Below are 25137 nucleotides of genomic sequence, written 5' to 3'. Positions count from 1 at the left end.
GCTATGCTAACTCGTGCAGTCTAGCACTAGCTTAGCACCGCCACCTCTCTAGGTTTTTCAATATGTGGAAGGCTAAATGTTAGTCAGCAGTTGTGCGGTTAGGAGCTGGGGGCTTTATGTGGCTTGTCTGACCATCACAACAGTCAGTGTGACACAGATTGTTAAAGACAAGATGACATTAATCCAGCGGGCAAAATGTAATGTTGACTTTAGGTCAGAGAGAAAGAGGTCGGGCAGTTTTGGGAACGTAGGGAAGAAAGACAATTGCTGCTAAAAGGAGAGAGAGAGGAAGAGAGGGGAGTGGGCAGACAGGGGCTTTGCTAAATGGTTTAACAGAGGCAGCGCCAATACCCCTCACCTCCCTCACCCCCACTGTGCTGTGTGTCTGCCACACACATTTACATACACATTGTCAGGCCAGGGTCGATGCACGCTGCCTGCTTTTTGGCAGACCAGAAGACTTTGGAGCAGATTAAGGCCTTCCAGCAAATGAAGCACCTATGCACACACACGCACATGCATACACACACACACACACACACACACGCACACACACACACACACACACACACACACAGATCAACATGCTCACAATCTACTCCAACTGTGTTGCGGTTGTCGTTCATGATTTGTCTACACTTTCCGTCAAGGTGATGCAGGTCCTGTGTGCAGAGGGCGTGTGCCTGACAGGGTAACAGAAAGAAACACTTCCACTTGGTGAACATTTATGTAAGATGTGAAATAGTATATCCACCTACATAAAAAGGTTAAGTTGCTGCTGTGAAAGTTAAACTTAAAAAAAAACTACTTTAACTTATCTGTGTTTATTTTAGCACAAGACACATTCTCAACACCATGTTTTAAAGGATGATGTTCTTTAAGACATTTGAACTGTAATTTTTAGGGTCAAAGTTCACTGCGTATTTGCCATTTAAATGTCCCCCATGGAGGATTCTTGTGAGATAAGTTTCTATTTATATTCAGTGTTTCTCACCTAAACACACTCTGTGTATCTTTGAGGACTAATAAGTTCAATGTGTGACTTTATGTGCAGTTGGGCAAGTGGTTCAGAAATGTAATTGTCCGAAGTCAATTTTTATGCCGCCTTACTCCCAGACTTGTGGCAAACTGCACAATACATAGTTAAAGTTTCCCCACATCCTCTAACACCCTCCAACTAAACTCCTGTCTCCTGGGTAATTGAAATACTGTATTTCCTTTTTTCATTAAAAAGCTGCAAAGCTGAATTATGGAAAATTTTAAATCTGCCTATTTTCATGCCGACCTTTATTGGTTTATTGCTGTGTTTCTTGGCATTATACCACCACCTGCATGTCAGAGAAAAAGTGTGAAACAGTTGGTAGTAATGTGTATGGCCGGACCAGCATGCTCCTGCACGAGCATATTTGTCTGTTTTAACACATGAAACACTACTGCAGAGCACTACTAGTGGTCTAACACCCGGAGCTGATCATGGCCGCTTTAGACAATACTTGTGTTTCCACCACTCAAAGTTAAAAGTTATTGTACCCAAGTTTGTGTCTTCTTGTTCAGGCCTTCTATGATGACTAGGTTTGGAGTTGATAAAGATAAGTGGAAGGTTCAAATATAACCAAGCAAAGTAGAGTCCAAGACAAATAAGAAACATTAAACTTTATCAGAGAAATCTTAATCGTCCGTCCTCCAAGTTTTACGCTCTCTTTTATGGTGTGACCGTGAGTTTTCTTCGTGTCAGTTGTTTGTGTTTTTGTGCCTGCCAAGGTCATGTTAATCCAGCTTGTTGGGATGAATGTATGCTCTTGGGTACAGTTTGTGGTTTCCATCCAAAATGCCATATACAGTCTCCACTTTGGGTAGTAATGTCCAATCTGGAACTCATCTGAGAGCAGTCGAGATCTTTAAAAAGACTTTTAAGTAACCTATGATGCAAACAGTGATTTGGTAAAAGTAAGTGTCAGTTTATATACTTACTATCTGGAGCACAATTTATGTGTCTGTACAAGTCACATATATGCACATATTACTTTAATCCATGGTTTTATAGGTTGGTGATTTAGCGGTGTATGTGAAGCAGAGAGATAGCTCGCCCACCCCCTGCCGCAGCCCCATGAGATGGGACTATTAACACTGCTGGAAAATGACAGGGGCTCCACATGTGGCTTTGAAGAGTTCTCCGGCTGAAGACAGACACATCAAAGGCGTCTTCAAAACCAATTTATGTCTGCGCACTCTTAAAAGAAAAAAGTGTCTCAGGCTTGGGCAGCAGTCTCATGCATTTATTGAGGAGTTAACAAGCATTAAAGGAAAATTCAAAGTGGAATGTGGGAATTTCACGAGCTTTAACTGATTAGCCTCTACTTCCTGAAGTGGTGTTATCCGGCAGACATTGATTGTTTTGGCAGCCCGCTTTAACACATTGGTTATTGTCTATCAGATGACACTGGAATTTATTTGTGACCTCACTGTAACTTTTATTAGACACAGCTCTGTCTGTGTCAGTCTGTTTGAAGCCAAGTTTAAAAATGCACACACTGTGATGGCTGAATGGGGCCAGTTAGGGTCATTGTCACGAGCAAACACAGGAGGCCGAGGCTGAGGAGTTTGACCATCTTAAATGTATTTAGATGAGTTTTTGTGTTTTTGTTTTATCTCCTTGTTGTGTTTTATTCTATACTCTACTGGTGGGTTTGAGCATGAGTTAGGGTTAGTGAGTGTGTGTGTTTGTGCGTGCCTGTGTTGGACATCTGGTTTATTATTTTAAGCACAGCCATGCTCACACTACTGCCCACAAGTAGCACCGGCTCAGCTCTGTGACCTGTGACTTTAGTCTGAGTGCCTGTTTGAGCCCACTTATTACTTCCACATCGTCCCCTGTAACCTCTTTTTATTTGAGTATATCTGCGTGAACTCGAAAGAGTATTTATGTGCCCTCCGTACCATGTGCATTGAGGCATGTGGTGGTTCAGTATGTTGATACGGGGGCCTCAGACAGAGGGCTTGACGGGGTCTGCCCTTGAGGGAAATCACTGGAATGGTCAGACAAGGACAGAAACTATTTTTAGCCATGATGGTGGGATATAGTGACATCTCCATTTCATACCAGACCAGGGCAGCCATCAGTGGGGTTACTTAGTCTGGTTTTATCATTATGGAGGATGTCCTGATTCTTTTCGATTTTAAGGTCACGATTTGATTCTGTTTCCGATTTAAAAGTGATTTTCCAGCACTGACTCTTGATTTGTAATAATAAACAGATCATTGGTTTCCATGCCTTGAAAATTTATTTACATTTTCAGTTTTTTCTTTAAAAACATTGGCTACATGGTATCAAGTATGATATAACCACCATATTTTTTTTTATGTACCACACTAAGGTGTGATGGTGAGGACGTCAGCTCCGGCTTATCATTTAAATAATAGAAACTGAACTGCTTGTTTCAAATTGATTTAGAATTGAAATCATGTCAACCCTAATCATTACTATGATTTTGATTTCAACCAAATACTTTTACACTGGCTGTTTGAAGACGGTACTGCTGTGCCTTTATTCCTCCTCGCCGAGACAATGACTATGACTTACCCACTGAGCAAAGGACATCTTAACTGCCATATAAGAGGGACGGTAAATTGTCTTTATTGCCTTGCTACGCCTTTGTATAGAAAGGGCTGCCCAATGCATATGTTTTATGTCACACAGGACACTGAAGCTGCTGTGTTACACAACATGCATCTTTTGCTTCCGGAGCCATGGCATGCTATCCAAAATCACACACGGTGGCAGACTTATGGTGCTGTTGTTTGGTTCAGTGTAACAAAACAAAGCCGTCGTAATGAAGGCGCTTAGTTGCGGCAGTATCGCACGAACTCTGTGTAAAAAAAGCCAATAACACCAACGGCAGAAGGTCACAGATAAAACAGAAGCAAGCTGTTGTTTCTGGAATTACTCATGAAGCACAAGCTGTGAATCAGCCACCAGAGACCGGACTGGACCAGGCCTGACTGTGGATCCACACCAGGGATATACATTAGCACTCAGACGCCCATGTAAGAGAATATCATCAGCAGCCCAACACAAACCACCTGTCAGTGGCCACCTGTTAAACATAGGCTACTGGAGGAGCTCACTGAACTACTTCCTGACTGTAAAAATCCAGTTTACTAATGAAATAGTGAAAGTAGCCGATAAATACTGCGATGATCCAGCTGCTAGACAGAAAACCCTGTGTAGCAATGAATCCCAGCAACTGGAATGAAGCCACAGTCTCACTATCTATATTATAAACACATCATCAGCAGTAGTAATGCAGAACAGATGCAGGTTCAGGAGGAACTCTACAGTGGCCACTGTGTACACATCTGTGAAGGAATGTGTTGTCAGTAACCCCACCACCCCACCCAGTCTGCCTCTGCTCACAAACACAAATACTGTAGGAAAACTGAACAGGGGAGTGAGTCTGTTTAGGACACAAGGTCTTTTTTTTGTAAGTGGGAGTGTGTTTGTGTGTTGCATAATACACACACACACACACACACACACACACACACACAATCACACACACACTTTCTGTGCAGCCAACTCCCACAACACCAGTCCAATTATTTCCAGTGTTTATTCTTTCTTTTGGTCAATTTGGAGTTGTCACGCTGCTGATAAATGTGCAGCGGGGTAATTACACTTGATTGAATCACAAATATATTTATAAGCAAGTTAAGACAGTGAAATTTCCCCAGGTTATGTAATTTAATTTTAAGATAATTGACGGTTGCATTGTAACATGAGATCAGGCCTGCGTGTCCTATAGGTATTGTTTTGTTTGGAAGAACGTCTTGTTATCTTCATCTTCTTCACACTACCCCGAGGAATCGCTCTCGCAGTTTGTCTTTTTCCTCTCCTCACCCCCCATCGCCTTTTTTCTGTTTTCTTTCAGGGACATTAAGCCCGACAACATTCTGCTGGATATGAACGGCCACATCCGCCTGGCTGACTTTGGCTCCTGCCTCAAACTCATGGAGGACGGGACGGTGAGTTTTTACCACACTGCTGCTGATGCTTCCTCTGGTCCAAAGCAAACATACCAGAGCTTCTCTGACCTCCTTGTCAACCCCCAGGGGTCTCCCAGGAGGAGTGTGTGGTTCAGCGGCTTGGCTGTGCCTGTACTTATGATTCGGACAAAGGAAAAACAAAAAAAAAGTTTCCCTCAGGTGTTATGTAAAAGAAAAATGACAGGATGAAATAGATGATCACAGAGGTGCCTGAGTTTGTACCACCAATGTAAATATAGTAATGAGGATGTTGGAACATCATCGTAGACTAAAACGTCTAGATTGAAGCTTTGAATCATGATGAGGGTGTATTTCTTCAGTGCTTCATCTGTACTGAAGCAGCTTCTTGAATAATAAAGAAAGATGATGCCAAATGTGATACATCAGAATCCCAACATCTGCTTTTTCTCCTCTACTGTGGAACTTTTGGCACTTAATCCTGACACAGTTCTATAAATTCATATTTTTACATCACAAATTCACAGCCTTGATCTAAATTCAGCATTCAGAATCAAATGCACATTCTCAAAACTGCCTCAAAATAAGTAGAAACAGAGCTCTAAGAATCTGTGTAGACGTGAGGTTTTTGTTCCTGTCGTGGGGGTCTGAAAGTTCAATATGCTCTTTGTTTGGTTGTTTGCTGTTGCTGGAGCGGTTGTATATTCATCTGGAATGCTTTCCCAGACTTCAGCCTGTAACAAATCATCATCTTTATTACCCCCATTAGCACGCTGAACTTTAATACTCAAGTTCTTGTTCTCTTCTTTGTGTGTCAGATTTTGTCTCATGTGAGGCATTTTAAGGATGTTTTCTTGATGTTATTTTCCCCCCTATTATAGGTCCAGTCCTCGGTGGCGGTGGGGACACCAGACTACATCTCCCCGGAAATACTACAGGCTATGGAGGATGGGAAAGGCAAGTATGGACCTGAGTGCGACTGGTGGTCCCTGGGCGTCTGCATGTACGAAATGCTGTACGGCGAGACTCCTTTCTATGCAGAGTCCCTGGTGGAAACCTATGGGAAGATCATGAACCACAAGGTGAGCTTATAGAGACTGAAGTTGACTTTGTTTTATGAGTGTGTATATATAACAACTACACATTATCATCTTTTAATTTGAGTATGTGACAAGCAGCTCGCTGTAGCAGAGGTCAGAAGCATAATTACAGTCGATTAAAACATTGTGTTGTATTTTTGGCAATTCAATCTGTGTTTTTGAAAAATGAAAAGGAACTCTAATGGATACCTTCATATTTTTTGCACAGGAGCGATTCCAGTTCCCGCAGCAGATAACAGACGTGTCGGAGGATGCAAAGGATCTGATTCGTCGGCTCATTTGCAGTCGAGAGCACCGATTGGGCCAGAACGGCATTGAGGACTTCAAGCACCACCCTTTCTTCACTGGTACAGTCCAACCTCACAGATGTTACCATGTCTTCTGTGGTTTGAATGTTCTTTCTATTTAAAATATAAACGTATATTTCATTTTCAGTCGATCATATGTATTTTCATTTGGTATGGTACCTCGATCATTTAACAGAACTCAGTGATCAACGTAAACTAATTCAGTTGTATCGTACAGCATGCTGTGCAATTATCGTGCAGATATTTTGTTGTTGGAACATATTATTTGTTATTCAAATTATTATATTTTCCCTAATTTGTCTATTTTCTTCTGCATGTTGTCCAAATGTTATTTTTTTTCTCATACATAGTCCAATCCTTTTTACTCTTTTAATACATTATGTTTTTGTGTCTTGTTACTTGTGCAAATAAATAAAATAAACTATAAAATATAAACTTAAACTACTATTACATACTGCGTGTATTGTAGTATATTAAAGAGTGATAGTGGTAGCACCAGAAGATGAAAGACTCACAGATAAATTGTTTGACTTTATATGAGATTTAGATCAGATTTGTGCTCATTAATAAAGGAGTGACGGATCACCGTGTGTTTTAAGGTTTTCCTCTCTTGTTTTCAGGCATCAGTTGGGAAAACATTCTTACGTGTGAGGCCCCCTACATCCCCGAGGTCAGCAGTCCTACAGATACCTCCAACTTTGACGTGGACGATGACTGCCTAAAGAACTCGGTGAGGTTTTCTTTTAGGTATCAATAGACTTAAGACAAGCCTGAAAATGTGTGTATGTGTTTTATAATCAAGTGTTTTAGATGTAAAAATCTCACTTCTTTGCCATGTTTTTGACTCATTTTTCAGGAGACCATGCCCCCTCCCTCTCACACTGCCTTCTCTGGCCACCACCTGCCCTTTGTGGGTTTCACATACACGAGTAAATGGTAAGTGTGCTTCCACTCATTGTTATTATCGTGCTCAGTGGATCTTTAGTGACGGATGAACAGAGGACATTAAGTGACAGGACTACTTTTCTGCTGCATTTTTCCAGTTGGCGAAACAAAGATCATTGATTTGCATTTTAACATTTTTAAATAAAGCGAGACGTCATTATTTGGCCTCGTGTATAATTGGTTGGCATAAATGGACGGATCTCCCAGTCAAACCATCTTACTGAGTAACATTCTTATCAATCCTTCTAAAGAAGCACAGAAGTATTAAATTAGCATCCTTCCCTAATAAGGTGATGTTCATGACTCTTCACACTGACGGCTACCCGTGAGAAAGAAACAAACCCTCCACTTACTTTCTTATCTCTTTAAGGCTCAGTGATAATGGTCTTTTCCTCTCTTTCTTCTTTTCTCTCTCTGCTCTTTTCCCACTCTCCCTCCCCCAAAATCTCTCTCTCCCCATCTTCCTTTTTGCCGCTGTCATTCTTTCTCCACGCTCCCTCTCCCCCCTTCTTCCATGACTCAACATCCTCTCATCTTTCATCTGTCTCTCTCTCGTCTCCTTCTCTTTCCTGTTCCCCTCCCCTGCTGTGCCTCTGTCATTTCCTCCTTGCCTCTTTCTCTCCCTTAACCAAACACTTCCATAATGAATGTTCTTTCACATCCCCAATTTTTTACCTATATAAATGGCCTTTTCTTGCCTTATCATTCTCTTTCATCACTCTTTCTATCATTGATTGTCACTGTTCTCATGCCTTCTATACTTACATCTTCACTACTTGATTTTTTTCCCCCCCATCTTCCTCCCCTGTAGTACACTATCTGACCGGGGTTGCCTGCGACAGCTGGCAGCCGTGCCGGGAAAGCCAGGTCAGGACCAGGTGGACCTGGACGTCCAGCGCGGCCTGGAGGACAGCCTGGCTACCGAGGCCTACGAGAGGAGGATCCGCCGCCTGGAGCAGGAGAAACTCGAGCTGAGCCGCAAACTGCAAGGTGAGGCTGACCAAAGAGTCCGCCTGGGTGTGTGTGCAGGTGTGAATCACAAACATGCGCACCAAAACACTGCAATTTAAGGATGAGAGTGAAGATGCACATTAGTGAAGTCACTGTGTATACCCACAGCAGGTACTTTACATTCAGAGGTGACAAAATGCAGAAGTCTTTTTTTTTTTTAAACATCTAAATGAATTTCATATTGAGGATCCACTCTTCATAAAGTACTTTGTCCTCACATCTGACTTTGATTATTAAAAACGAGCGTAACAAAGCACATGACTGATGCCTCTTGACGTGTTGCAGAGTCGACGCAGACGGTGCAGGCCCTGCAGCACCAGACAGGTGAAGGCCCTCTCAGTGCTAACAAGGAGGTGGAGATCAGGAGTCTGAAGAGCGAAATCGACATCCTTAAGAAGCAGATCGCTGGTCAGAATTTGTTTTTGTTCCTCTTTAGTGAAGCTCTGTGGTACTCAGGACAAAAATCTAATCTTTTCAAACAAACACCAAACCAAAGGGGCTGATTGTTTACAGACTCCTCAGCAACATTAAAATTTTACGATTGGGAAAACTCTGAACAGAATTTGGAGTAAACCTTGGAAACAAACTAATGCAGCCACAGTCAAATTCTCTCACAAGTTTCACATTCCATTAAATCTGTAACCTTTTGTCTATGTGTGTATGTGTGTATGTGCATGTGTGTGTGCAGAATCAGGCCAACTAGAGAAGCAGCTGGAGGACGTGTCGTTGGCCCGCAGGGACCTGGAGGACTCATCTAAACACATCAAGATTCTGGAGAAGCAGATGAAGGCCATTTCACAGGAGAGGGATGACCTGCACAAGGTAGAACCAGTGTTGTGTAGGGATGCTGTGTGTGTATTGAACGTTCTGTTTATCCGTGTAAACAGTGTAAACATTACCTACATTACTTGTTCCTGAGGATAAACAATGACTTCAGTAGTATTTTGGACCTTGATAGAGGTATACTGAGAAATTATTATAATTCCTTGAGACTTGGTGTTTGGATGTGTGTGTCAGTCATGGTAATGTTATCGAACACATTAATTTACCCTTGCTGATGGTGAGCACTAAGACCTGTGTCGTAGCTCTGCCTACAAACACAGTGATATCACTGTTCGAATAAAAGGAGACCTCGCACACCACACTGCAACCAGATTACTCATCTTTGATTCTGGTGTAAAAGAAGTCAAATAAACTAATTTCTTGAGAAATTTCTTTCCTGAGAATCTTAATATTTTTCTTCACTCTCCGTTTTGTGCCCAGGATGTTCTGGAGGCCAGTGAGAAGCTGAAGTCTCAGTCGAAGGAGCTGAAGGACGCTCACAGCCAGAGAAAACTGGCCATGCAGGAGTTTTCTGAGCTCAATGAAAGACTCACAGACCTCAGGTAGGATCACTGCCCCAGACCATTCTCAAAACCAGACACCTACACCTCCTACTTTATTCAACATTACATTTTTAATGCTACGTTTGGTTGGTAGTGTATTAAGCTACAGGTCCATTTGATTTGGCCCCTTATGTTTATTACTCACCTGTAACATTTACAACCTGTTGTGACTGTAATGTTACACCCAGGTCGGTGAAGCAGCGTCTGGCTCGTCAGTTGCGAGACAAGGAGGAGGAGATTGAGAGCCAAACTCAGAAGGTTGAGGCTCTTCGCCTTGAGGTGCGAAAGGCAGAGAGGTCCAAGAAGGAGGTAGAGTAGTCTCCCTGTGGTTGCTAGATCACCCTGTTCTGTCTCCATCCACCGGTTGGTGCACAATTCAAACTTCTACTGTGGTCTATGTATTGTGCTCCTGTCACCTCTCTATAAATATTCATGGAGCTCCATGAATATTTATACAGTGGATTAGAAACAGTGTTGCTGTGGCAATATTTCAGTGTACAATGTGTTTCTACACACTTGCAAGAACATTACATGTGTTGTTTTTGGAATTTCCATCAATTAAGAGTAACATAGCACATAATCCTTTCCAGAGGTGTATCCACAACACATTGCACTGGAATGAGGCCACAATATGTTTATTTTAGTGTTTTAAATATTGGAGTGACTGGTCTTCTTCTTGTCTATTTTTGCAGCTGTTATCTTTAGCTTGGTCATGGTTTGGAATATGTTTTTATATGTTATGATTATATTACATGTATAAAAAAGATGGGTTGAAATGTGTTCTTGCATCCAATCACTGGGGTTTATTTGTGCATCCATCTTTAGATGGAGGCGCAGACGGAGGAGCAGGCAGCAGAGGCTCAGAAAGAGAGGAAGCTGAGAGAGCGTAACGAGCAGTACAGCCGACAGCTGGAGGAGGAGCTGGAAGGGCTTAAGGTAAGTGTGACATCACACACAACTGAACATGAACCTTCGAATCCGTCGACAGAGTCGCTGCACATCCTGAAAAGTTAAAAGACTCGTAGATCAGACCAGATCTTAACTAATCTTCATTTCTGCCGTGCCCACTTTTGACCCAGTTGAAGCAGGCAGGCTCTTCCGCTGGCCCGGCCTCAGCGGACCAGACCCAGGAGGTGGGACGCCTACGGGGAGACCTGGAGAAGAAGACGCTCCTGTACGAGGAGGAGTTGGCACGAAGGGAGGCGCAGCACACCAATGAGCTGAAGGCCCTGCGCAAGGAGCTGCGGGATGCTGAGAGCCAACACCTCGCCCTGCAGAAAGAGATCCTGATGCTCAAAGACAAGCTGGAGAAGACTCGACGTGAGAGGTACTTTATCCATTTCTTTTCTGCTTTCTTTTCTTTTTAAAAAAAATCAAGACAAATGTTTTTTTTAGTCATGTACTGTTAATGTAGTGGAGTTAGTGTTATTGCTGCACTGTGTATGCCCAATATCCTGGTAGTCATGATATTATCTTTGTTTTCTTCATTGTCTTTTCCAGTGATGATTGCGTGAGGTACTAAGAGTTCAATTAAAGTAGCTCAACTGTCTGGTATAAATGTGTAGTAACTGTGAAGTGCTGTTTCTTTTGAATAGTTAATCTAACTATTATTAGTTTGTAACATTATTAGAATTTTAATATTTCTGTTGCCCCTAACCCAACCAGAGATAACCTGGTATGCAGGTAACTTCCTTCCAGGGGGTCACAAGTGCTTTCATACCTCCAACATTTCAGAGGACTCAAAATGGTTCCTCTGTTGAGGGCTTGAAAGAGAGCTGTTGCTGTTTACCTCACCTGGCTGAAAACAAAAATCCAAGTGTGGCTTTAACAATGCTGTAGAGATGATAAATAATTATTTTACTCACTTATGTTCACAGACTAACTCTCTGAGCTCTGAATTGAAACAACATAGAAATATAAAAAACTCACTTATTAAAACTTAAAGAGGTAAGACTTGACTTTAGTACACTCTAGTTTTGAATGGAAAAGGGCAAATGAGGGCGCAAATGGTTGATCTGGAAAAAGAGTTTCTGTTAAAATGTGCCAACTCGGATATTAATACCTAGAAAAGAAAGAAGGAACTTATTTTTCTTCTGCGGACCCCCTGGTAGGTGCTCAGGGGCACCTGATCCCACTTTGAGAACCGCTGGTTTAATCGAATTTTAATAAAATCTTGTTTTTGAGGAGAAAGCTTTAGAGCTTTGTTTTTGTACCCTGTAGCCTAACCTTCCTGCCTGGCATTACTGACATGTTCTTCTCACTCCTTTCTTATTCATTTTTAAACACAGCGCTGTATCAGATTCTAACTGCATTAATGTGTTTGGGCTGAATAAATCGTACCTGGTCTTAGTACCAAGCGTTTGATTCAGGTTTTGAGGAAATGTGTGGGAACAAACATAGGAGGATGGTGGTCGACTGTGAAGTTGGTGAACATTTGATGGCAGAGTGTTCAAAGACCAGCATTTTCAGTCCAGGAGGCTGGAAGGCAGAAAACTGTTCCACAAAACCCAAATCTCTGAAAAAAGTCCCCTTTTTGAGAGATTGATTTAGCATTCATGTTGAAATGATGAAGTCAAGATTGGTTTTGCAGCTGTGAATTTTGGTCAGGGAATAAATGTAAGTTTATACAATGTCACAAGTTTAATAATCTGTGTGTGCGTGCATTTTTGTTCCTCCAGCCAAAGTGAGCGGGAAGAGTTTGAGGCCGAGTACAAGGAGAAGTACGAGAGGGAGAGGGTCCTGCTCACCGAGGAAAATAAGAAGCTGTCCAGTGAACTGGATAAGGTAAAATATTTGTTCCCATACACTCGAAACAAAACAAAAATCACTCTGAAAACACACCACCAAGTGTAAAAAAAAAAGTTTCAGTGTTTTTCTTTCTTGCTTTCTTAGCTTTTTAGTGATCTGTTTATCTCTCCAAAACACATACGCAGAAAAACCACAATTCCCTAACCCCAGGTAACCCCTCTCGACCGGCCCGAACTCTGTCATCACATTCCTCACTCCACCCCCTCTCTCAGTGCTGCGCCAAAGAAATCACTGTTCAATATCCGCCATAAAAACACCCTGTAGCCTCCTCCACAGTCCGATGGAATGACTCTCTGGATTACACTGTATTGACTTTGGAAATAGCTCTTGGAAGTTCAAAAAGACTCCCAATTTAAACAATGTCTCAGAAGTGGGAGGCATTCTTACATATGGAATAAAATGTCCAAGTGTTGTTTTTAAAGTCTGCAACTGATAAAGTAGGAAATGTCTTGATGAAATGGAGAGAATATGGATGTGGGTGCCACTGGAACGATAGCACACGTCACTGCAGTTATTTAATGTATTATTCTGTTATTTCACATAGTGAAAGATTATGTTTTTAAAGCTTAAGCGCTCAGGACGGATTAGATCTGTCTGTATGTGAGTCTTTGCACAAAATAGTTCTTGAATGCATTTGGAGTGTGAAAATATTATTGTTTGACTCGTCTCATCTTTCAAAGGAGGCACCAAATTTCAACTCTGTTTCCTTTGTAGAAAAATCAAGCCACTCCATCTTCAAGTATTATGGTTGTTAAGCTCAAATTGGTGACTATTGTGACAGAGGATTAATGCAGTTGTTCAGCCAGACACGAGAAAATTTCATTTGGTGACTTGAATTGTTTTACTGCGTGTTTATAAATGAACAACAGCTTCAGATTGAGGCTCTTGCAACATTTTTCTTATTCTTCACTGAATCTCTCCCACCTTTTTCCGTAAGGCTTGTTCGTACTTTGCGTTCAGATTCACCGAACCCTCTTAATTCAACAACCTTGCCATAAATCTCTCATATTATGTTAAAAAATGCCACCCGTTCATGAGGGATTTGTCTTCGTGAGCTGTGATCACTAGCAGAGTTGACGCCCCCCAAAAAATGATCTACTCAAGTCAAAAATGGAGTCAAAAGAATAATTTAACACCGTGGAGCTTTAAATCCTGCAGCAGAAAAGAAACAGACAAAAGTTAGCAGTGTCAGTTTTCAAATTCAGTGACCTAAAAAACTAAACGTTGCTACGCTTCAGTGCTGAATGTTTTAAGACGAAGTTAGATGCCAAAAAACATTTTACTGAAGTAAAGCGGTCCATGATTAAAATGGGAGGTGCTCAAGGGCATCTGACAGTTGCAGAGAAATAAAAGGGACAATAAACTCCATCACAGGTCATTTTACACCGTCGCTGTTCGACTGGTGTTTTTTTATATCAGCTTCTATACTGTCATGTCAAAATACTCATGCTGGTAAAATATTAGGGGAAAAAACATTTTGTGAAACTTGTCAGTAAATTGGCAAGCCACTATTTTTCATGGGAGCATTTGATATACATGGTTCGTACAAAGTCTTGAATGTCTGGAAAATGCTTAACTTTAGCCGTTATGTTGTTGTTTATCGTCTCCTGCTGTCTAAATTAGCGAGCATTAAATATTTGTGAACAAAATAGACAATCTAAAATTATATAAAACAAAAACAATGACAACATATATTGATTTCAGTGAGTACATAAAGGAGTTATGTAAACTTTTCACAGTTGCACTTCTCAGTATTTAGATATGACGATAATGGCTTCAAGAGTCTGGATATTTTTGATTTAGGTACCTTCAATGTGCTTGAAAAGTGCTTGAAAGCTGAATGAACCCTGGATACAAGTCATTGTATCCTTGAAAACAGTTAAGAGACACTTGGTTTCTTGCGAAAGAGATGTTTCAATTGTCAGCAGATATGACTCAAATCCACCTTGATCCATATATTTTAAGCCCTATTGTACAACGTGTTTGTGGTGAGGTGTGGCTTCTGTGTTCCAGACTGCTGTTACGCCTAAATGTTTTCGTAAACGGAGGTTTCATCAGTGGGAGCCCATTATCGAGTGAAGTGTATGTGTAAAGAGTTACAGTACACACCAAAAAAAAAATAAAAACAATATTCCATCCCATGATAGTGACTCCACCACTTTGACATTTTTTATGACCTCTACTGTCCTCACACAGTCCAAACATTTGTTGGCGACCAGCTCCAGGATTGGAAAGCAATTGCAAAACAATCTTAAATTACTGTCTTCGCTCACACATTACATCACAGCCTCGACAGTTTCAAGACACCAAAAATGTGCCCACAAAGTGAGGTATTTAAACAAACAACAGGGCAGCTTGAGACTTGTAATGATGTCACCATGGTTACGTCTTTACACACACCTCTCACATTAAGGGATTCAGGAGGACTTTTTGAAATTAATCACCCTCCTCGTCTGTGTGTGTGTCCACACACCTCCTTAGCAGCGCTGTAGTTGAGCATCTGGGAGTTGAATCATAAAATCTGTCATAACCTCCAACAACACAATGATTCATTTTACATATTGAGCCCGTCGTCACGTTCAAGGCCGAACACCTTTGCTTTGAGCTACGCAGCAACTGTTAGACTCATTACACGGTAGTACAGTTTTTCTAATGTAATGTCATGTTGTCAGTATATACAGAATATATGAATCCATTTACCAGGTGTATTATGACAGCTTCACGACGCGATGAAATCTAATACGATCTTTTTTCTTTGTCTGTGTGTGTGTCTGTGTGCGTATCCCCTCAGCTGACCAGCATGTTTGAGAGGGTGAGCGGCTCCAACAGGCAGCTGGAGGAGGAGATGAGGGAGCTGGCTGACAAAAAGGAGAGTGTAGCTCACTGGGAGGCCCAGATCACCGAAATCATCCAATGGTGAGACGCACACACACAGTAGCTTTCTCAAATGTCCTCAATACGTGCTGAGGCATATACTTTTCCATTGATGCTCTAACACAAAGTGAAAGAGGGCTATATCCAGGCTCATAGAATGCACACACACACACACACACACACACACACACACACACACACACACACACACACACACACACACACACACACACACACACTCCCATGTTGTGTAGTAGTGTATTGGGTTTCTCAACACAGTATAACTGCAGCGGTTCTCACATGCCTCTGAAGATCTTAGAGCTACTTGACCCTCCCTTCCTCTCAGATCACTTCCCATTGCAGCTGACACCTCGCCAGCTGCTCGGCTTCCCTCTGTTGGACCAGACTGCAGTCCTCACATAGCACACATACCACACACACACAGACACACACACACGCACACACACGGACAGGCGATTGATCCATTCAGACGATGCAACACACATGCACCGATGCACACACTCACATTCCAAACATGCACATACAAATGTTGAGCTGGGGCTGCATTTTTAAAAGGATTTGGTGAATGATGTTGCCCCCTGGTGGAAATGTTGTGCCGCTGCGCAACAGTCTAGGTTTATATTTGCGTTAGGGTCAGCCTGAGTCTGAGCGTTAGAGATTAGTGATGTGCTCAGAGCTTCCTGCAGTCTGAACATGTGTACCTATCTGTTTGTGTGTGTGAAGTTGATGATAAGCATTTACGACGGTGTCAGGTGTTCTTTAAGGCAGTGTTTACATAATGTGTGTGTTTGTTCATAGGTTGAAGTGCACTAGTAAAGTTAAAACAGTTGTGGTGTGAATGTGTCTGATTCTGTTAAACAAAGTCAAAACAGTTATGAGTTTCTGTTTAAGGCTTTTATGGGTGAATGTGACTCTTTCGAACGTCTTTAAATGTATCATAATGCAAAATACCTGTATTTGTGTCTGTTTGCTGCAGGGTGAGCGATGAGAAGGATGCTCGGGGATACCTGCAGGCTCTGGCCACTAAGATGACAGAAGAGCTGGAGGGACTGAGAAACACCAGCCTGGGAGCCAGAGCCACAGTAAAATACACACACATAATACACAGTGTTTCCAAAAACTGTAGATGCTGTTGAGTCAAATGAAACTCTGCTGTGTTACTGAGATACTCTGTGATTATGAACTGTTTTAATTATTAATAAAACTGCCTTACATATGTTTTATTTCTCTCAGATGATCAGATGAATGTTGAATAAGATGAAGTTGTATTTTTATATTTCTGTTATGACTGATTGAGTCTAAACTATTCTAATAGCAGTTATATCATCACGCCTGCTGTGCCCGTCTGTCATTTGAACTCCGTCTGTCAGTGTTTGTCATTAATGTAGTAACTGTTCCTCTCTGTTTCAGGACATGCCGTGGAAGATGCGGCGCTTTGCCAAGCTGGACATGTCGGCCCGTCTGGAGCTGCAGTCAGCCCTGGACGCTGAGATCAGAGCCAAGCAGAGCATCTCGGATGAACTGAACAAGGTCAAAGCCAACAACATCTCCACAGAATGGTATGGATACTCCACAGAGGAAGTTAAAGAGTTTGTTTTTGTACTGATTATCCCTGAAAACAGTTCAAAATTGTTACTAAACATGTGGACTTCATTTGATGCACTACTGTCTCTGATCCACCAGTAAACTGCAGGATGTGGAAAGTAAAAACCAGGAGCTCCTAGCTGAAATTGACAGGCTGAAGAAAGAGACGGAGGAGCTGCGGCTACGGAGGGGTACGTCTGAAAATCTGTCAAATGACCTTTCTGTTTTCTTATCAGTTGCCAAAATGCTCAAAAATTACAATAGTTGTGTTAAAGTGTTAACATAAATACTTTTAATCTCCACTGTTGCTCCTACAGCGCTTATTTCAGATTGATGCAAAAGAGCACACCTGCTATAGCTATCAATACATGTCAGAAACACAGTGGTCAAAAATACACAGAAACAAGAAACAGTTACTCAAATGTTCTGTTTTTGTTAATACATGCGTGTTCGTGGTTGACCGGTCACTGCTCGCTGTGAAAGGACTCGTGAGAGATAATCACTGTGAAAGAGGGATAAATACAACCAGGGAACCAAATTAGAAGGTTTTGCGTCAGCAGTCATATTTGGGAAATAAAATCATGTGCTGTGTACATGACAACGTATTGTTTCTGAGGTCATATGAAACACCTCCCACTTCTTAGAGTCAGTCCTGTGACTCATTTTGTTTAAGTCACCCCTTTGATGGTTTAATATCACGTACTTAACCACGGTTGTGTTATTTGTTCTGTGTCTGTAGGTGTCAAGCACCAGGATTCCCAGAATTCCTTCTTGGCTTTTCTCAACGCCCCCACCTCAGCGCTCGACCAGTTTGATGTAAGTATGCGAGAAAAGAAAATCCTTGCTGATTCAAGAATAGCTGATGCGAGCAAACCATTTATCTGTCTTGAATTCAGGGTCTGAATTTCTGTGATCACGATCAACTTGGAAATCATAAGTCTGCAGCTCAGTCAATTATTTTGTTGCTTTTTTCGTCATGCTTTTTAACATTTTTTTTTCTTCACATGTATATTTATTTTTCTTTTATCTTTTTGGTTGTTTCCTTGCTTCATTCTCTGGTACATCAGGACTCTTATTCCTCATCTTCATCTTCTTTAATTGAGTTTTGGGAAGACGTAAGTTCCTCTTGGTTAGGCGGAGGTCTGTGTGTGTATGTAACAGTAGCTGTAGGACTCTGAGCATTTTACTGACTGAGACCGACAGTGTAGATCTGTGTATACATATTGCATCTATGCGTTCGTGCCTGTGCATCAGTGTAACTGTGAAGAAGAGCAGAACCACTGCATAATGTCAGTTCTGTCCTTTACCAAGGTCCAAATCTTATTTTTCTTAAAACAAATGGAAAAATACATGGAACGAGATGAATTCATTCCATCTGCTTGTTAAGATTAATATGTTTTGCAGTGTGCTGCCCTTTTACTCAGTTGCTTGCTATTCCTTGTAGGCTAGTGGGCTATTTGAATGGCTCTACCTGAGTTTGCTAGTGCTAGAACTGTGGTTGACCAGAACCACAAAGTACCACAAATCCTTCATCTACCCCTTTATCTTTTGGTTAACGGGGGGGTTTATTGTCGTCACTGTGCTCCATACTGACTTTCCCAGCTGCTCCCTTCCCATCATCATGTGTTTTCTTTCCATTTGCACCCATCCACCCTCTTCAGCCTTCGTCCACAGATCAACTCTGGTGGACATACAGTAGTCTAACGCAGTGATTCCCAACCAGGGCTACGTGTGTTCAGCTTAATGACTCAACTTAACTAAACTAACTCAGTTAAAATATAGAAACTGTGATTTGATTAAGGAAATACAACAAGTAAGCTCCCCATCAACCTGAGTCAGTTGTAGCACAAGTTGTTAAAAACTAGTTGGTAAGTAAGCAGAGAGGTTGAAATAGTTACTAGCAAAGGACAACAGTTGAAATAGTTAGCTGAAAGTAATAGACACAGAAATTTAATCATTAGAGAAGAAGATAAGTATGTTTTAATATGACCTCCCATTAGCTGGAAGGTGGTCATATTAACAATATACTGAACAATATCCACGTTCATGTAATAAATGTTAAATGACATACATAAGAACATGATTGCTGCAGATAAAGTGGTATTCATCTGATGTTTGATGTGCAGCAGAAACAGTTGGATTTATGTAATACAGGCTCATATTACCATTTCCATGTTTCTCCCTCAGTCTGTTTAACTGTGTGTTTTCAGCTCTGTTAGACAGCCTTTCTGATATTTACTCATCTCTATGTCTCTGCCACTCTCTGCCTCTCCTGCCATTGAAGCGCTCGCCATCCGTTGGCCCAGCTAGCAAAGGCAGACGTGTAAGCACCATCACTTGCGCTCTGTGATCTCAATGAGTCTCTCTGAATATGCTGTGTTGTCCTCGTCATGTTGATGTTTAATTGGTGTGCGTGCATTTCTTGTGTGTGTTTACTGTGGCTGTCTGGTTGCATGGCAGGGGTTCTGAAAAATCTTTTGTCAAAAGACATGTTGATGTTCTGGATTTGTCATATTTAATAACGTGGGGTGTTGCAATGTGTATTGCCTGTGTTCACTGGTGTCTGTGTGTTTTTTTTATTTTATTTTATATTCTTCAGTGTAGTTTTGTGAATGGCCATGCATGGTGTATGGGGTGTGCTTGTTGTGTTTCAAATTAGCATGGGCATTGGGCTGTGATGTGTTCCCATGTGTTTAACTGAGGGTTACAGTGAGGTTGTGGTCTTTCCTGTGTAGCTTTGAAAGTCCAGTGAAAATGACCACACTCCCTGTGTATTCTGTTTCCACCTGTATATGGCACCAGCTCTTTTCTTTAAGCATGGAAACTGCATTTTGTTCTCTGGTTTGTTTTGTTTAACACCTGTTTTTCTTTGTCTTCCTCCTCATCTTCCTCTGTCCATCTGCCTTATCACCACTTTGTTCCTCTCCATTTTTCCCATCTCATCATTTCCACCTCCCTCTTTTTGTTCTTCTTTTCTCACTTATCTTTCCTTTCTTGTCCCTGTATCCCTCTCCCACTCCTCCATCTTGCTTTTCTGTCATCAGGTGGACTCGATGGATAACTTCACCCCCTCCAACACTCCATCCCGGGAAGATGACCCTAAGTCCCACCTCAAGTCCCGCTCGCGTTCACCCTCCATGGCCAGTGATATGGAGCCCATAGAGGTATATAGAGATTTTGCAGCCCTAGTTAAACACAACTGCAGAATCTGGATAGTAGTCGGATGTAATTTCCCATCCTGTTGTCAACGGTTACAAATCCTGATCAGGAGGCTCTCTCTCTTAACATGACACTTGTATGTCTGGCAAGTGAAGGAACAAGAAAAAAATGGGTCCTAATGTTCGCCATACCAATTCAATTGACATTTTTCATTTAAGGTTCAGCTGAAACTGTTGCTCAGAGCAATTCACAATACTGAGCTTGTCAGACAGGTCAGCCTTTGTGAAATGCAAGTAACTCAATCACAGAGGAATGCAAAGAAGAAGGAGGGCATTGAGGCCAGCAGTAGATTCCAGTCTAAATTGAACTTGGTGTGTTGTCACACTATTGTTGAATACGATGATGTAAGTAAATACCAACGTCTTGATTGGGAACCACGTTGGCAGCAGATACGATGTGCAACTTCCTCAAAATTAGAGTTGATAATGAAATAAAACAAAAACTAAACATCTGCAGGTGATCACGTTGTTCATGTCTTAGTGTCAAATCTATATGCTCAATACGGACTACTGGGTTTATTACAATTATTGCCAGCTCCAACTGTGTCCCTTCTGATCTATACCCACAGAATGACTTTTCTTTTGTGGCTATTTCCTAAGTTTTCTGTTCCTCATGCACAGCCAGCATCCAGTGTGGTATCTCACTGCTCGATGTTTGTGTGTGTTCTGTCGTGCAGCTCATAGACCATCCTCCCCGTACAGTCCAGACCCCCACCATGCGCTCAGGAGGGTACGGCAGTATCGGACGCTCCTCACCTAAGGTTAGACGCTTTTTCCACCTCAAAAGATCTCATGTCGTAACCACTGATGATGTCTCTCTTACTCATTCATGTTTATTCTCCACAGTCCAAAGCACATCAGTTTGTGGTGAAGACATTCAACACGCCCACTAAATGTAACCGGTGCACTTCCCTCATGGTGGGGCTCATACGTCAAGGTTGTACCTGTGAAGGTAAGAGACGGGGATAAAAAAACAAAAAGCACCCAGAACATGCAAAATGTTTTACCTTAATGGATTCAGTTTGTTCAGGTTGGAGTTTAACACATTTTCACAGAACTTGGAGATTCAAACTTCAAAGCTAATTTCCTTTTTATTGGTTTTAAAATCAGTCTGATAAATGACCAATCAAACCTCTCGTTTCTCCGTCTCCTTGTCCAGTGTGTAACTTCTCCTGCCATGTAACCTGTGCGGACAAGGCTCCGGCTGTGTGTCCTGTACCTCCTGACCAGACCAAGGGCCCGCTGGGTATCGACCCCCAGAGGGGGATTGGCACCGTGTATGAAGGGACAGTAAGGGTGAGTAAGACTGACAAAGGCCTTGTTGTCTGAATTGTATGCTCAGTTGAAAACAATGCAGGTGTTGGGAGACCTTGAGACAAGACAGCGTTTCCGAGTTGTTTACTTCCTCTCAAACTCAAATAGACTTTAGCTTTCACCGTCCCTACTTTATTTCTGAATCCACAAAGACAACAGTCTTGGATTTAAGGGAACATTTGTTTTTACACGTGTTTGTATAGTTCTGAATTTGGTACAGGTCTTTGTTTTCTATCACTAAACCATGTCTTTGTGTCTGTTTTAGGTTCCCAAACCAACAGGGGTGAAGAAGGGTTGGCAGAGGGCGATGGCTGTGGTGTGTGACTTCAAACTGTTCCTCTACGAACTGGGAGAAGGAAAAGCCACACAACCAAGTGTAGTAGTCAGCCAAGTTATAGATATGAGGTAAGAGAAGCATAGAGACTCTTCTTAGTGACTATAGACGCTATAACTACTTAAACCATGTTGACACTGGACAAAAAACCCACTTTCATCTGATGAGTGATGAATCCATGCAGCTGTAGGTCCTTCATGTCCAACCTTTGTTCTCGATCCTGTCCTGTAGGGATGAAGAGTTTTCAGTCAGTTCTGTCCTGGCCTCTGATGTCATCCACGCCAGCCGTAAAGACATCCCCTGTATATTCAGAGTAAGTCCTCCTGATTGTTTTTGCCCCGAAGGTTTCAAAACTATCTGAATACTATTCGACACCTCATGTGACCTCTCACCCAATCCCTCTCCTCTCCTCAGGTGACAGCGTCCCAGCTCTCCCCCTCCAGCAGCCACAAGCCCTCCATCCTGATCCTGGCCGACAGCGATCAGGAGAGGAACAAATGGGTGGGTCTCCTCAACGAGCTCCACCGCATCCTCAAGAAGAACAAGCTCAAGGAGCGCTTCGTCTACGTCCCCAAGGAGGCCTACGACAGCACCCTGCCGCTCATCAAGACCACACAATCTGCTGCTATCATAGGTGGGCCTTCAACACTCACTGAGCCTCTGGACAAGCTACACGTGGTGTCATAGGGAGCAGTTAGAAGTTAGGCCCAGATTATCTTAAAAAAAAAAAAAAAGGTCCCTTATTTATGTCGTTAGATGGAGCTATTTTCAAAGACCGACAATTAGATGAGAGAAACTGTCTGAGACTGGCAGTTTGGGTTTCACCATGCTATGAAAATAGAAACTAGCAGACTGGAACGTTTTCTGCCCTTTTCTTTCTTACTGGTCCTGAAGTGGCCGTCTCACCTTATTCGCTCTGTCCTCAGATCATGAGCGTGTCGCCCTGGGCAACGAGGAAGGCCTTTTTGTCATCCATGTCACCAAAGATGGTAAGATCCACTCTTTATTTAAATCTGTTGGCATTAATGAAGTCGGTGGATTGATGACCTGATTTTATTTTATTTGTTTCACCCACCCTCCTTTATCCCCAAATCTTTATTCACTCCCTCCATCTTCAGAAATTATCCGGGTGGGGGACAACAAGAAGGTGCACCACATCGACCTGATTCTCCATGAGCAGCTGCTGGCCGTCATCTCCGGCAGGAACCGTCACGTGCGTCTCTTCCCCACGCAGGCCCTGGACGGCCGCGAGACCGAGTCCTACAAGCTGGCAGAGACAAAAGGCTGCCAGACTATCGTGTCTGGACCCGTCCGTAACGGCTCACTCACCTGCCTCTGTGTGGCCATGAAGAGACAGATCATATGCTACGAGGTGAGGAAACACTTTTAATGCCGTTTATTGACACATACAACTTTAGTGCGATGTTTTATAGTTTTTATTTGCTGCTGTAAAAAACACTTTCCAATTGTCCCCATGCTCTGCAGGTGAATAAGAGTAAAGGACGTCATCGTCGGCTGCGAGAGCTTCAGGCCCCGGGGCAAGTTCAGTGGATGGGTCTGCTCAGCGAGCGTCTCTATGTAGGATATCAGTCTGGCTTCACCCGCTACAGGTAATCCACATGCCAACTGATCAGAACACAGTGGAGAAATCACTGTAAAACATGTCAAAATGTGTAAAGTATTTCATTGAATAATCATCTTAATATGTTCAATCTGACTCTGTGTGTCTGATGACCTCCACAGTGTCCATGGTGACGTGTCCCCAATCAGCCTGCTCCACCCCGAGGACCACACCCTGGCCTTCATCCCCCAGCAGGGCCTGGACGCCCTCTGTGCCGTAGAGATTTCCAGCAAGGAGCTGCTGCTGTGCTTTAGCGCCATAGGAGTTTATGTGGACTCCCAGGGCCGCAGGTCCCGTCAGCAGGAGCTGATGTGGCCAGCTGTGCCCAACGCTGCCTGTGAGTGCATGAATGAATGCTCGTTCTGTATGATGATCACTATAACAGGGTGTATGGATACTCATTGTATATCTAGCCACAATAATATAACAAATGGACACATTTTATTTTTTAATGTATGTGACACACATACAGTAAACTGTTATATACATCAGTACAAATATTTACATCATGAGAAAGCAGAAACCATAAAAACAGAAGTACTGACAGTAAAAGAAGACAGACCACTAACGATGTCTCCCTGTCCAGGCTACAACGCCCCCTACCTGTCAGTGTACAGTGAGAATGCTGTCGATGTGTTTGACGTCAACACCATGGAGTGGATTCAGACCATCCCTCTCAAGAAGGTCAGTGCAGTCGACCGCAGCCTGTTGTGAATATGACACGACTGAAGCTTCGGCAGGCGTCTGGCTCCACCTGCTGGATTATTTGAGTGACTCACCACAGTAACCTGACATATTCTGCTCGGCCACATTAACAGATGAATAAAATCCTTACTCAAAAGTTACTTAAGTCAATTTCTATGATGATAATCAATCAATAGCTGAAAACAGATGATGATTCCTCTGCTCCTTCTGCAGGTACGACCTCTGAATGTTGATGGCTCTCTGAACCTGCTGGGACTGGAAACGGTCCGGCTTATCTACTTTAGAAACAAGATGGCCGGTAAGAATTCACAAGTGTGTCCTGTGAAGCATCACATGACTGAAAACTACAAAAATGTTGATGATGCCGCAATAAAGTATAAGATTTATTCCACTGTTGTCCAAAAAGTTAAGTGTTTATATTCTGCTGTAGTCCATACAACCACAGCAGCATATAGATCTGCTGCTGAGTGAGGCAGTTGTCATTTGCAGGACTTTAACTCTTTAACTCTTGTGTTTCATAACCTTCCTCTGTCCTTTCTAGAAATATGTTTTGTAGAACAAAGCAACTTGAGTAACAGCAGGAAGTTTGATGTGCCATTCTCAGCCACCAGTGTGAATTTGCAGCACTTTGTAGGCCTTCATGTTAACACGTCTGTTGCGCCTTTTGTTGTCATCTTCCAGAGGGTGATGAGCTGGTCGTCCCAGAGACGTCTGACAACAGCAGGAAGCAGATGGTGCGCAGCATGAACAACAAGAGACGCTTCTCGTTCAGGGTGCCTGAGGAGGAGCGGCTTCAGCAGAGGAGGTAGTTTACCTGAAGCACGACGGAGCACAATTTATATTCAGAGTAACACCAGCGCAGGTTTCAGCCTTCGTCTCGGTGACCAGTTTCTTCACAACGATTATTT

General features: G+C 42.5%; 1 protein-coding gene across 4 annotated transcripts in view; it reads left to right on the top strand.

Moving 5' to 3' along the window:
• Positions 1 to 25137, top strand: part of cdc42bpab (CDC42 binding protein kinase alpha (DMPK-like) b) — an 82252-nt gene that overhangs the window by 48958 nt on the left and 8157 nt on the right. For 3 of the 4 annotated variants that reach the window (XM_073492997.1, XM_073492999.1, XM_073492996.1), the window contains exons 6-38: positions 4929 to 5022; positions 5883 to 6083; positions 6310 to 6448; positions 7030 to 7139; positions 7266 to 7345; positions 8166 to 8344; positions 8651 to 8773; positions 9054 to 9187; positions 9629 to 9750; positions 9939 to 10059; positions 10576 to 10686; positions 10830 to 11077; positions 12429 to 12534; positions 15350 to 15474; positions 16430 to 16535; positions 16864 to 17012; positions 17137 to 17228; positions 17777 to 17853; positions 19322 to 19360; positions 20082 to 20201; positions 20933 to 21016; positions 21102 to 21207; positions 21415 to 21551; positions 21835 to 21974; positions 22135 to 22216; positions 22318 to 22537; positions 22830 to 22892; positions 23022 to 23275; positions 23389 to 23513; positions 23647 to 23861; positions 24111 to 24208; positions 24443 to 24527; positions 24911 to 25034. In XM_073492997.1, coding sequence (XP_073349098.1) covers positions 4929 to 5022; positions 5883 to 6083; positions 6310 to 6448; positions 7030 to 7139; positions 7266 to 7345; positions 8166 to 8344; positions 8651 to 8773; positions 9054 to 9187; positions 9629 to 9750; positions 9939 to 10059; positions 10576 to 10686; positions 10830 to 11077; positions 12429 to 12534; positions 15350 to 15474; positions 16430 to 16535; positions 16864 to 17012; positions 17137 to 17228; positions 17777 to 17853; positions 19322 to 19360; positions 20082 to 20201; positions 20933 to 21016; positions 21102 to 21207; positions 21415 to 21551; positions 21835 to 21974; positions 22135 to 22216; positions 22318 to 22537; positions 22830 to 22892; positions 23022 to 23275; positions 23389 to 23513; positions 23647 to 23861; positions 24111 to 24208; positions 24443 to 24527; positions 24911 to 25034 — 4209 coding nt within the window. The remainder of the gene's footprint in view (positions 1 to 4928; positions 5023 to 5882; positions 6084 to 6309; positions 6449 to 7029; positions 7140 to 7265; positions 7346 to 8165; positions 8345 to 8650; positions 8774 to 9053; positions 9188 to 9628; positions 9751 to 9938; positions 10060 to 10575; positions 10687 to 10829; positions 11078 to 12428; positions 12535 to 15349; positions 15475 to 16429; positions 16536 to 16863; positions 17013 to 17136; positions 17229 to 17776; positions 17854 to 19321; positions 19361 to 20081; positions 20202 to 20932; positions 21017 to 21101; positions 21208 to 21414; positions 21552 to 21834; positions 21975 to 22134; positions 22217 to 22317; positions 22538 to 22829; positions 22893 to 23021; positions 23276 to 23388; positions 23514 to 23646; positions 23862 to 24110; positions 24209 to 24442; positions 24528 to 24910; positions 25035 to 25137) is intronic. The other variant, XM_073492998.1, reaches the window with a different exon arrangement.

Source organism: Pagrus major, chromosome 22, assembly GCF_040436345.1.
Source record: "Pagrus major chromosome 22, Pma_NU_1.0".
NCBI classification, from domain to species: Eukaryota; Metazoa; Chordata; class Actinopteri; order Spariformes; family Sparidae; genus Pagrus; species Pagrus major.
Note: the sequence above shows the minus strand (reverse complement) of the source record. Positions and strands in the feature narration are given on the sequence as shown.